Raw genomic sequence first — 14,102 nt, 5'->3', positions numbered from 1 at the left:
GGAACATGGAGATGAATGAGGCTTTTAAGATATTGAGAAAACATGTTTTCATAGATGCAGCTGTGTGTAAGAAGAAGAAGTTTGTATTGAATTGAACACAACTGTGTTTAATGTGAAATGCACATGGAGTCTGCTACTTAATACATGATTATGGTTTGCAAATTCGAGACTGCATCAACACCTGAAAAGAAATGTGTAATGACATTGTAATCTGCTGTCACAAATTAGACTGATTGCAAAATCACTATTACAGATCTGGGTTAGAATTGGTCTTCAACAACCCATGCTTGTCGTGAAGAGGTGACTAACGGGATCGGGTGGTCAGACACACTGCTTGGTTGACACATGTGCGATGCTCATGCTGTTGAACTGGATTGTCTGGTCCAGATTCAATTGTTTACAGACTGCTGCCATATAGCTGGAGTGCAGCATTAAACAACAACCCAACCAACCAACCCCAACCTTTCTCTTCCAGTGAAACTTACACAGGTTCAAAGGGTGTAATTTCCACTTTCTCCTCCGTCCACCTGCTGGAGTCTGTGAGGATGAGGTCCTTCGTCAGCTTCTCAGTGTCCATCACTGGTGCAGACTCCACCTGCATCTCGCGGGCCATCACCGCCTCCAGACCAAAGTCAAAGACAATGGACTGCCTGAATGTGCCATACAGGTCGGTCTTGAATACAACCTGTAATGGAGAATAGAGTGAGGAGTTGTGTTTGATGCTAATCTGATCAGTATTTCCACAAAATCACAGCATGAGAGCTTCCTGTAATAGGAAACAATGTGATGCAGGTCTTGCTGACCACTTTTGCAAAAACCATGAACAAGGGTATGGTACTGACAAAATAAAAATCCTGACAAACCTAAAAATGTAATCATGGTGAACTGCAACTTACACCCGCAATCACAGCTAAGGAATGCTACTCAAAGTGGGACCTTTTGACAGCTTGGCCCTTAATGTTGTCCAGGAAGGAAAGTATAGGAAGGAAAGATTTTATTGGAAAAACATTGTCACAGGCGGAAGAACACCAATACTCAACTCTCTGCATAGCAACATGTAACTAAGGACAAATTATTGCATATTAAATCTGAGCAAGTTGTGTGGAAAGCATCCTTTATGATAGACAGGAATTAACCAAGCATCAACGCTGAATTTGAATTTTTTAACATAATATATATCGTGTTACCCCTTCAGCAAAGGACACAATTCAAGAAAATTAACTTGACAGAACTAACCACTAAAGTGTAAACATTTTGTTATGATTTTGATTCACAACATATCTTCTGCATGTGTTGGTGTGACTGACCTTGACCCTGTAGACGTATTCACCGTGGCCCTTGTTGGCAGTGTCCTGGTTGATCCACTCCTGGCACTGGTTCTCCAAGTTCTGGTACTTCTGTGTCTTCTTGGGGCCCACGGAAATGGACGAGATGTAGAAGTAGCTGCGGTTCACGTCATCCAGGAGGGCCACGCTGTGCAGGCAGATCTGTGGAAGGAAGAGCAGGAATGGACGTGAGGGACCTACCCTAATTACAGGACCTTGACAATTGTGTTCTGAGGGAGTGTGGGTGTGTCAGTGCGTGAGTGGTTTGCTATTATTTGTAGACATACTGCACCATGTACAATTGCTGCAATAAAACTGTAATCAACATGGATAGAAGGCTGCCTTCTCTGAACATTGTTCACTGTGTCAAAACCATTTTAAAGTTTTCTGGAGTAATATTGTTCCAAGTAAATGAATATGCTTTTCAATATATGCCTTGAAATTGTTGAAGGATTTCATAAACTCTAAACACCATAGAGAAAAAACCCCATATAAATCAATTATACATGAGATATTATTTACACTATGTCTATTGTCTTAGAATGTCTTTCTGTCCATGATTCTGCCCATGTGTGTCTGGTGTGTCAGTCCTTCTGTTTGCAATCTCTTACCTTCGAGGTGATGGTGAAGGTCCAGGCATTGGTGCACTTCTTGTTTGTCATGTTGACCTTAAGGTCAGAGTTGACATGCACTTTTACAAAGTCTAAGTTGTGAACCAGCTGAAACAAAACAATTTGAATAACATCAACTGCATCGCGTGGAGGTCATCATGTCATCCTGAAAAGTCATCATGTCATCCTAAAAGTCATCATTTCACCCTGAAAGGTCGTCATGATTACCCCAAGGTCTGTATTCATTTCTCTGCACACAGCATTAATATCAAATCTCAAATGATACAAAGACTTATTGACTTATTGAAAACAAGAGAAAATAGTCCTCGTCTTGGTATCTGCGAGTTTCATTCTTTTTTGGAAAATGTATTGCTCTGTACAAGTGGGTTCTCCCTTGCACAAGTAGGCCCTTATTTGTAACCTTAATAATGTATCTGTTCTTTATCTTGTACCGTCATCAAATAATGTACCCAAAACCTACCACAGCTTTAGGACTCTCAGTGTTTGTCAGTCTCTCCATGAGCTGGTCTGTGTAGGTGTTACCATGGAGCTGACTGTCCCGCGCCTTCTGCAGCTGCTGTTTCCGGAACTTGAACCGCTCCTTCCACTCATTCAGCTCATCCTCCGAGTGGGCCTGGGTACACTTATCTCCAAATGGACACCGCCCAATCTCAGAAAATCTACATGGAAAGATCTAGTTCAATATCAGTGTTTTAAGATCTTTAACAGATCTTTAAGAAAACTGTTGTGATAAATTTCACCTGCTGCCTAATGCACATTATCTGTAGAAAATCTACACAGAAAGAAAATCTTCAATATCACAGCCACAACAAGAAGAAATCATGTGAATGAAACTGAAGCTAACAGAGGGTTTTATTTTTCAAATGGCCCCGGTCCCAAAAGTGACCTGATCACTCCGATTGTACTTCTGTACACCTAATAAATATATGATGGTGCTTTAAAAAATATTTCAGTGACATCACAGCAGAGACTTGTACGAAAGGTTTATGTTCACTATTCCCATGTTAGGCATCAAGATGCCATGACAAGCTAACATCCTCTAACATTTGGCTACCCCAACATGCCTAGACAGTATGGGCACATCAATAACATTCAGGAAGGAGGTAAACAATTTATTTCTAAAAACATTCACTTTGGGTATGGCACAGGTGAGTGAGCGAGTTGGTTTTTTAACATAGCTTTTAGCAACATTTCAATAATATCATGGTGAGTGACACCAGAAATGGGCTTCACACATTGTAATGATGTGGTGATTCGAACACAAGTCTTCGACGACATGAGTGAACGCTTTAATCACTACCTCACCGCCCTGGGTATGACACAGGCAAGAACGAGACAATCAGTTCACAGAAGGATCCATTTGATTTGAACACTTTACCAAAACTGATAACACCCATTTTGTTTCTACTTTACCTGAGACAGAGGACATATTCTTCACTGCTGAGGCCACGGGGCGGAGCTCGGAACTTCCACCCATGACCTTCGTCAGAGGTCAGTCGTTTCTTATGTAGGTCACTGCGGCAATGTGTGTCCAACTCATCTTGCCGTGTGAACTTGATGTCGCAGAAGGTACACACAAACTCTGAGACTGCAGAGAGAATGAGAAAAGAGACGTAACAAAGTCGTCAGGTACAAGAAGCATGCTCCAGCTTGTGCTCATCAACGACCTCTAGTCTATTGTGTCAGTAGTTACCCATACATCTGAATGGCTTCTTCTTGTTTTTTAGACCATACACAACTCATCATTATTCTAGCTATATGACACTGTCCTGTAAATGATCAAGTCTTGCTGAGACAAACCCGGGATCTTTATCATCAATAATGATCCATGCCATGAGAGTATGATGAAATATTATCAACCACGTCTGCCTGCTTGACCAAGTGATCTTGAACCAAGAGAATATGTACCTGGGAACTACTTCCCAGACTATAGTTTAACTATAAATTGCTGAACTTAACTGTGTTACACTGACTGACTGACTGACTGACTGACTGACTGACTGACTGACTGACTGACTGAGTTTGGTTTTACGCCGCTTTTAGCAATATTCCAGCAACATCACGGCGGGGGACACCGGAAATAGGCTTCACATCATTGTACCCATGTGGGGATTCGAACCCGGGTCTTCGGCATGACGAGCCAACGCTTTAACCATTAGGCTACCCCACCGCCCCAACTGTGTTACAAGTGTGACCAAACTATATTTAATGGTATTCAAGGAGATGTATGTGGTGAATGAAACTGAATATAGATGGTGACATACACTGTAAGGTAAACATTCACTGTAAGGTAAATATTCTTTCAGATAGAAGATGAATTACATCTGTAAATTTATACAATAAATGAAAATCCTTGGTTAAGATTGATGACAAATATGCCAATGCTTAATTATTTACAGCTCTTTAAGCTTTCAACATTTTCAGAACTCAATGTTTTGTTTAACTCATTCTTCTACATACCAGATTGAACCTCTGACTTTGGAGGTTTCGTTGGCATGGGAGGGAGGGTAAGCACTATGTTGGTGGCCGGCCTGGTTTGGGGGGACACCGCCTCAGTCCCCTCCTCCCTCCCATCGGGGGAACTCCTGACATCAGGTTGGGCTGGTCCTCTCACACCTGGAGATTCGGCATCATCATCAGAGTCCTGCAGAATGGTGAATGACGAATGGTGAATGATGAACTGTGAATGGCCAATGAACAGAGGAGATTTCAGCACAAAACGTAGACAACACTTGACACATCAACTCTGACTGAACACAAAGCATGATTTGGTCAGACTAACTAAAATGAGATTTATGATGCTATTCAGAAGAAATGCTTTCTGTGGCCATAAACCTCACATCATCCTATTGTCTTTATGGCGCGCTCTGTTGTAATAGGATAACTTCAAAGCTGGGACTTTGAAATCACTGAATCAATATTCAATGGAGATTCCCTTGGCAATCCAGAAGGTTACACGTGTATCGTGTGTTTGACACGAGTTCATTGACCCTTGTGAGAGAAACGTTTTGCTGTTGAACATTTGCAGTGACAATTATGCTGAAAGTGGGTTAATATTGTGGCTGTGGACAGTCTACAGCAAGATTTGAAAGATGGACATCTGTCCAAGACAGATCCTTGTTTGATTGCGTGAACAGTATAAGTACCTATAATTGCAGTGAGTTCCTCTTGCAAGGTAGTGATCATGGTATTGGAATGTGATATTGATCTCTGTGTCAGTTAAAAGCTCAACATGGTGCTCATATCTATTTCCAGCTTGATAACTCAACTTGTTTGAGTGGCATTTTAGAAGTTGAGACGTACAATATATCAAGACTTAAATTATCCAGCCCCATACAAATTTGAAGAGCATTGTCCATTATTTTACAGCATTTACATAAATTGTCATTAGCTAAAACAAAAAACAAATACACTGTGTGGCATCATGATCTGACATGTACATTTCTTCATCTATACTTGAAAGACGCATGCTTTATTCAACCTGTACATTAAGCCATGATTGACTACAGCAAACTATGGCTGTAACAAACTTAAAGGGACAGCTAATTTAGCTGATTACAACCATAATCATTATATGCATTTTGACTGAAATATACAGCAAGTGGGTGGGACAAAAAAAAAGCAGTTTAATAAATCTGTCAGTTAGCTTGAAGCCTGTTCGTTATAAACATATTTAACTGTAATGTGCTGCCTCAGCTACAAAATGAAGCTGCCAGGATCTTCAAAAGGACAAGTGAAGAGTAGAAACTTGACTAAAGAGACGAGATCATGTTATGATGACAAGCTGGTCTGTCTTCTATCATCCATTTTGACCACCCAATAATCTGATCACATCAAACCTGGGTGGGTTGTGGCACCTTACCCACACTGATGGATTGATGAATCTTGTATAAGTGGGATCTACTATAGGCAATATAAAAACAATAATAGTCATGCTTATAATATGGCTGGTGACATATGAAAAAATCATCTTTTGTTTTCCTTTTTATCAGAATATTTAAGTCTTAACTTTCACTATTGATAGTGATAACTGATTATTAATAGGTTGTAACCATGACAATAGCTGAAGCAAGGAGAGTATCTAAAGTACTGTCGGAAATGCTAGAAAAATGCTTTTTAGCCTTAATATCTTTATAAAGGTGATAAATGTACTATGTTGTCAATATATCAACTCGCCTATTGTCTACCTAATTTTTATTTCAATCAATTTAACATTCCCATGCATTTAAAGGGCAGTTTACAGAAGAGAATTTGGTACCAAAACAGCAACTTAAGATTTTTTCAGAGTTCAACAACAGAAATCTGAAATAGTCTTTACATTTATGCTAATAATACAGGTGGTGTAAAAATATGAATTAACGTTTATCCTAAACAAATAAATGTTGAATGTTTGTGTTACTTTACTAAAGTATCGTTTTCTTTATTGAAGAAATATTAATATAAATGTTAAGTCTTGATAAATAAGTTTCCCGTCATGCATGCACATCTTTATCACAGCGTCCACTATGGCCAACGATTTGCAGTCGATTGTTGCAAAGGTTTATAGGTTTTTCTGCTTAAAAAGACAGAGGTAAACCTTTCATTAGTTTAGAAAGGGTTTATTACAACAGAACTTGTAGAGCTGTTGGCATGTCTTACCAACAAGTTTACAATATTGTAAACAAATCAGACAAGACAGGGACCGTCTCAAATGCAAAACGGGATGTAAAACCATCCTTGACAACTTTGACAAGGGAGTGCTTAGGACGGGCGGGTCTACAAACTTTATGAGAAGAAAAATATATATATTCTAAAGAAGCTACACCAGTGACTTCGTTTAAACTTTGGCCAATGTTCACAACTAGATTAAACTGACCGAATTACATCCATATTTTTTCAATGAAATATACTGTTGACATGCAAAACATTTATTAAAACGTTGCACATTTCTACAAGCAGTCAATAAGATAACACAAGTGATAGGATTCTTTCCAATGTACAGTAATTCGTATGTTTATTTCAAAACAAACACACATACACAAATGATCCCTTCCATAACTGATACGTATACTATATGTACACATATTCAACATTTTGCAGAAAACATCTATTGAGATGACCCTCGCCTTGGCGTGTGCTCAGGTGTCAATTTCACCTGTCGATACCGTGCATGCTGATGACGTAACACAGGCAGTTAATGTTTGTTTCAAATAACGTCCAACTACCCCTTATTTTTCTAAGTTTTTTGTATTTTCATCAGTAAAAACACATTTTAGAGCATGTCTCAAAATTTATTCCCTCGGTCTACATTACATAGATGTTTCTTGCAGTGATATTTGTTATTTAAGTAACTGTAATACCTCTGAATTTTAAATATAAGTCAAAAAAGCATTTTTCTAGCATTTCCGACAGTACTATAGTTTGCTTACAGGGGACATTTCATTCTAATTTTTATGCAAAATTTGTTACATATTTCACAAAATTGTAATAGCAGAATTAGAAAAATATTGCAATGACTTCATGAATTAGTAATGAGTTAAGACTCTGTATTCTGTTGCAGAATTCCACATTGATTGACAAACAAAATAATACTTCCTTCTTGAATATGACAAATCAACAACAGTGTACGTAGGGCCTGTCAACCAACAACTGCAAAACACTGCAAAGAATGTGCCAGGGATCAGTGGAAAAGGTGATTAATTTTCACTTAATCTCTCCGGTGAGGACATCAGTCTCCAGACAACATATTTAATACAGACACCTTACATTCTACTCCAATCAGCAAAGGACCTTGACAAAACAATGTTGGTGGGGAACCACATTCAAATCATTAAACTTTAATATGGCTTCTGTTTCCAATGAAAGGCACTGATATGTTAAAATGTCAAATGCAAATTAATCCATATTATTTCTGAAATGAAATAAAATATTTAAGCTCAGTACCACAAAAATAATGCACTGAAAACAAATCAATACTCTCAATGAATTATGAAACATAAAATTGTCGAGAGGATAATATTATTTGTGTCATTCGAAGGAAAATGGCAGTATGTGCTAAAAAGTTTAGAGTCTATCTGCTAAATATTGTATTATTGTATATTTTCAGTAGATTGAGTGGAATAAACAAGCCTTGAACCAGATATGACAACTGGACATTCTCATCCAACTACTTTTCAGACTGCAGCCCCAGTACAGATTCAATGAGAGTTTTGTTTGTTGTTAAATGCCATGCTCAGTAATATTCCAGCTGTATTGCAGTTGGTACATTACTGAGTCTGGACTGGACAATCCAGTGATCAACAGCATGAACATGATCTACACACTTGGGGTGTGATGACATGTGTCAACCAAATCAGTGAGCCTGACTATCTGAACCCATTAGTCGCCTCTTACGACAAGCTGGGGTATTTTAAAAACTGATTTATTTTTTTTGATTTGATTTATTAATTTTTTTTTTATTTGCTGAAGATGAATTCTTCATGGGTCAGATTCAATTAGAATAGGTGAGTTGGTAAAATGGATTTTAACTGCTTTAGGCAATATTCCAGTCATATCACAGTGGGCTTGACAGTTTGTTCCCATGCAGATAATCTAACCTAATCCTTTAGCATGACAAGTGAATGCCTTAATGTGTATGGCATCACAAGGACATTAAACTTGGAACACAAAGATCTCCAACAACATAACACATCTGAACAGAACAACACAATTTCTCATTTTAATAGAGCATGCAAGAAGGAACTAGTAAAGATGAACATGTGTACCCTCTGGGGTTAAGAGTGAGTGAGTGGGTTAGGGTGAGTGAGTGAGTGAGCGAGTTTAGTTTTACACCGCTTTTAGCAATATTCCAGCAATATCACGGTGGGGGACACCAGAAACCCTACAGACACTAGAAATGGTCTTCACACATTGTACCCATGTGGGGAATCGAACCCAGGTCTTAGGCGTGATGAGCGAACACTTTAACTTAAACTACTAGGCTACCCCAACTTCAGTTTTTGAGTTCAGTTTATGTCTGATTGTGAATGCCAAAACATGCAAGTTAGTTAAATTATACCATTGACACTCAAATAAAATACAAGATGTTTTGAACCTTGGCAGTCACAGTTGATGCCATAAAATCATAAATACTGCAACAAAGCTAAAAGATCAAACCTAAAATATTATCATAAGCAGAACCAATGTTTGAAGCTGACAATTAACTAAATTTCATTACAAAAATGTAATGGCCATAAGTACTTTTTCAATATATGGCTACCACAGATTCGAACTTCTTGAACAAGATATGAGTCACTGGTCATCAGTTTCATGGGACTGAAGATGGATGTTGGACACAAGGCCAAGCGACAATAGTTCCCTTGATTCTCATCCGAGCGAACTAGCAATAATCATAAATATAACTGTGAGATAAGTTTCGTAATACTCTTCCTTTTGGATCTGAAATCAAACTGCTTCTATTCTCCATTGAAACCGGCAACAATTGTCAGTTAATATTGTCCTTGATATCTTGCTCCACCCCAGACACCTCCAGAACTACAACTGACAAGAACTATTTTACTAGTATTTATTGACACTGCATTTTCCTATTGAAATGTTCTGCAGTATTTTGTCAAATCTTGCAAACCAAACTACATGGCTTCACCAGGATCAGTCACTCGATGCAACACAGGTAATAACTCTACATAATATCAATCTCCTTTCCTGGCAAAGCTGATCAATACATTGGTAGACAAGAGACAGGCATTGTCAAGTTGGCATGATATGAATTATTAACACTCAACAGTGTGTGATGCCGTAACACCCCCCCGACTTAACTGATCACACGGAGCATTCAATACAATCTGTAGTCAGTATGAACATACAAATAACTAAACACCCCCTGACTTACCTGATCACGCGAAACATTCAATAAAATCTGTAGTCAGTATGAACATACAAATGAACAAACATAAAGGTAATATAAAATGTGTCTAAAAAGGTGAATAAATATGGATGGTTGAGTTGGTTGGTTGGTTGTTGTTAGCACCACACTCAGTAATATACCAGCTGTATTATCAAGTCTGGACCAGATAATCCAGTGATCAACAGCATGAGCATCAATCAACGCAATATTGGGTACGATGACATGCGTTTACATAAGTTTGAAAAGTTGTCAAATTGTTGTGGTGACCTAGAAGATAAGGTCAAGGTCACCCAAATCAAATGGTGTCTGCGTAATCCCATTATGTAGGCTGTCACCAAATTTGAAGACATTGGGTACAACAGTTCATGAGATATCGCTTTAACAAGAGGTTGAAAAGTGGTCAAAGTGTTGTGTTGACCTTGAAATGAAGGTCAAGGTCACCAAAATCAACTGGTGTCTGTTCATTAATAGGGATATATCTGTATGTGAGTAATAACTTTATCACACACCATAATGTGCAATACAGGTGGATGTTCATTAAACAGTGGTATATTTGAACGTGAGTAATAACTTTATCACACACCATAATGTGCAATACAGGTGGATGTTCATTAAACAGTGGTATATCTGAATGTGAGTAATAACTTTATCACACACCATAATGTGCAATACAGGTGGATGTTCATTAATAGGGTTTCTGGTTTCCCCCAACGTGATATTGCTGGAATATTGCTCAAAGCGGCGTCAAACTAAACTCAGTCAGTCAGTCAGTCATTAATAGGGATATATCTGTATGTGAGTAATAACTTTATCACACACCATAATGTGCAATACAGGTGGATGTTCATTAAACAGTGGTATATTTGTAAGTGAGTAATAACTTTATCACACACCATAATGTGCAATACGATTACAGCCTAATCCGTCGAATTTTGAACAGTCAGCAGTGCCGATCCGTTGAATCATGCTTGAGTGGTTCTGTACTAATCGGTCGAATTTCAGACCTTGTTAACACACTGGGAGAGTCTAAGTTTATTTATTAAGGGGTCGGAAGTACCGTCATCCTCTAGTAGGAATCTGTGCTTTCAGATCCTTCAGATGGTTGATAATCTTCATCAGATCCACCATCACTTCATCAGAGTGATCACCACCAAGCTCCCGTTGCATACGTTCAAATAAGTTTTGTTACTCCATTTAGAATGTGCTCTAGGCACACAAGTCACAGCAGACCCGCAAAAAAAGGTTAAGTGAATCTGATTGCCTTGAGCAATTCTAAATACAGGTCAAAGATTTGTCAGTGGGGTCTGCATTGACCCCATCAGTCCCCAGTAGGGTATGTCAATAACACATCAACTACTTTATAATGGAAATTCTTTCTAAATCTTAAACCTGATTTTTAAAAAGATAAATGGTCAATTGAAGATTTCCCGACGTCCCATTAAGATAGTTTACCACTGAGCGATTCTATCACAATATTTATAGTCTTGGGGTCTGTTTGGACCCCGCTCCATAAGGCAAGGGTTAATGCAGCAATTTCAATTTTGTACAAAAGTACAAAAATAAAGAGAGTCCAAACATATATTTAATGCATCAATTTTTCATTGTATCATATGAGTAGGCAGAGATAAGTACAAAAGTACAAATATAAAGAGAGTCAAACCATCCAACACCCCTTGTGTCTTTTCTTGGTTTGATCCAATGTTTTGATAACTAATTAATAGCTAAGATCACTGTACAGTGTTCATCCGTCGAATGCATTTTACTACTTTGAAATCAGAAATTCAACGGATCAGTACGTGACCGTGCAATACAGGTGGATGTTCATTAAACAGTGGAATATCTGTATGTGAGTAATAACTTTATCACACACCATAATGTGCAATACAGGTGGATGTTCATTAATAGAGATATATCTGTATGTGAGTAATAACTTTATCACACAATACACAATATATAATATAGGTGGACGTGTAATAAATAGTGGCATATCAGTATGTAATTTATCACACATCACAATGTGAGGTTGTAGAATCTTCTGACATACCTGATCACGTAGCGCATTCAACACAATCTTGAGTCGGTTTACTTCTTTCTGAGCCACGGGATGCTGAAAATGTATCAATGTATCAATTGAGAAATCAACATTGGAATATTTATTCCATATCTGTCTGCCATACCTCGATATTCCTGCATTCATTCATTACATACAGGGACAACAGGGAAGACAAGGACAACAGGATGACAATACAAGCACAATAAACATGAATACATGACAGATGTGTCTCATGGAAGACATAACAGATGTGTGTCTCATGGAAGATATAACAGATGTGTGTCTCATGGAAGATATAACAGATGTGTGTCTCATGGAAGACATAACAGATGTGTGTCTCATGGAAGATATAACAGATGTGTCTCATGGAAGATATAACAGATGTGTCTCATGGAAGATATAACAGATGTGTCTCATGGAAGACATAATAGACGTGTGAAGTGTGTCTCATGGAAGACATAACAGATGTGTGTCTCATGGAAGACATAATAGATGTGTGATGTGTGTCTCATGGAAGACATAACAGATGTGTGATGTGTGCATCATGGAAGATATAACAGATGTGTCTCATGGAAGACATAATAGATGTGTGAGGTGTGCATCATGGAAGATATAACAGATGTGTGTCTCATGGAAGACATAACAGATGTGTGATGTGTGTCTAATGGAAGACATAATAGATGTGTGATATGTGTCTCATGGAAGATATAACAGATGTGTGTCTCATGGAAGACATAATAGATGTGTGATATGTGTCTCATGGAAGATATAACAGATGTGTGTCTCATGGAAGACATAACAGATGTGTGATATGTGTCTCATGGAAGACATAACAGATGTGTGATATGTTTGATGTAACCCTATGGCATGGGCATGATACTGATAAACCTAGAAGCATAACTAAGGTGAACCTGGTGTCAAACCCACTACGTCATTACAGGCACTATACCTTCAGTGCCATATTCCAGCAAGTCTTTGATCAACCATGTGTACACATTCCCTAGGCACTTTAAACACCATACCAAGTATAAACTTTTAAGGCCATATTCCAGCAAGTCTTTGTCCAACACATTCTCTTGGCTCTTAACAACACCATACCAGGAATTGTACTTTTGGCACCATATTCCAGCTGTCTTGGACCAGCCATGTTGATGGCACTAGTCTCTCTATGCCAATGGAAACTCTGGTTTGCAGAACCAACACAGGAATACATGGAAATTTATCAGTGCCATAGTCTTGAGGAGGTGGAGGTCAAAGAGTATAATGAACCAATAGCACTGAAGTTCATAGGTGGCTGCGTTCAGTGGATGTTTACTTATGCAATCAGCATTCTACAGGCAGTGCTCTGCTGGACTAACGTTTTCTGGCTTGTGTGAATAAGGACTGACTGTTTTTAGTGGAAGTTGCTAACCCAATTAGTGTGTGCAGATAAAGACCCCTGTGTATAACTTGTTGCAGATACAGCGTGAAATACCAACTGGTGGTAAGCCAGGCATATCTGTCAGGAGTGCACTGACTGGTGCACTGATGACCTACCTTTACATTGCTGCCACAAGGTCATCTGCATGTTGGGAGTCAATGGTCGGTAAGTGTGCTCCTAAACAAAATTTCCCAAATTGAAATGGATGATAAATGCGTGCCACCCATTCAATTACCACTGCTTGCCCTGATTGCTTGTTTGTGGTAGAAGTACTAGCTTCACAACAAAGAACTCTGATTGCTTGTTTGTGGTAGAAGTACTAGCATCACAACAAGGAACTCTGATTGCTTGTTTGTGGTAGAAGTACTAGCTTCACAACAAGGAACTCTGATTGCTTGTTTGTGGTAGGAGTACTAGCTTCACAACAAGGAACTCTGATTGCTTGTTTTGTGGTAGAAGTACTAGCTTCACAACAAGGAACTCTGATTGCTTGTTTGTGGTAGAAGTACTAGCTTCACAACAAGGAACTCTGATTGCTTGTTTGTGGTAGAAGTACTAGCTTCACAACAAGGAACTCTGATTGCTTGTTTGTGGTAGAAGTACTAGCTTCACAACAAGGAACTCTGATTGCTTGTTTGTGGTAGAAGTACTAGCATAACAACAAGGAACTCTGATTGCTTGTTTTTGTGGTAGAAGTACTAGCTTCACAACAAGGAACTCTGATTGCTTGTTTGTGGTAGAAGTACTAGCTTCACAACAAGGAACTCTGATTGCTTGTTTGTGGTAGAAG

General features: G+C 38.6%; 1 protein-coding gene across 3 annotated transcripts in view; it reads right to left on the bottom strand.

Moving 5' to 3' along the window:
- LOC124291674 (probable helicase with zinc finger domain) overlaps positions 1–14,102 on the bottom strand; it is a 62,317-nt gene that overhangs the window by 19,435 nt on the left and 28,780 nt on the right. For all 3 annotated transcript variants that reach the window (XM_046728722.1, XM_046728724.1, XM_046728725.1), the window contains 7 exons: positions 11,884–11,946; positions 4,418–4,601; positions 3,371–3,545; positions 2,418–2,616; positions 1,937–2,044; positions 1,308–1,487; positions 486–685 (listed from right to left, as the gene is read on the bottom strand). In XM_046728722.1, coding sequence (XP_046584678.1) covers positions 486–685; positions 1,308–1,487; positions 1,937–2,044; positions 2,418–2,616; positions 3,371–3,545; positions 4,418–4,601; positions 11,884–11,946 — 1,109 coding nt within the window. The remainder of the gene's footprint in view (positions 1–485; positions 686–1,307; positions 1,488–1,936; positions 2,045–2,417; positions 2,617–3,370; positions 3,546–4,417; positions 4,602–11,883; positions 11,947–14,102) is intronic.

The sequence above is a fragment of the Haliotis rubra genome, unplaced genomic scaffold, assembly GCF_003918875.1.
Source record: "Haliotis rubra isolate DU_JTF1 unplaced genomic scaffold, ASM391887v1 Scf5, whole genome shotgun sequence".
Classification (NCBI taxonomy): Eukaryota; Metazoa; Mollusca; class Gastropoda; order Lepetellida; family Haliotidae; genus Haliotis; species Haliotis rubra.
This window is presented reverse-complemented; position numbering and strand designations above follow the sequence as displayed.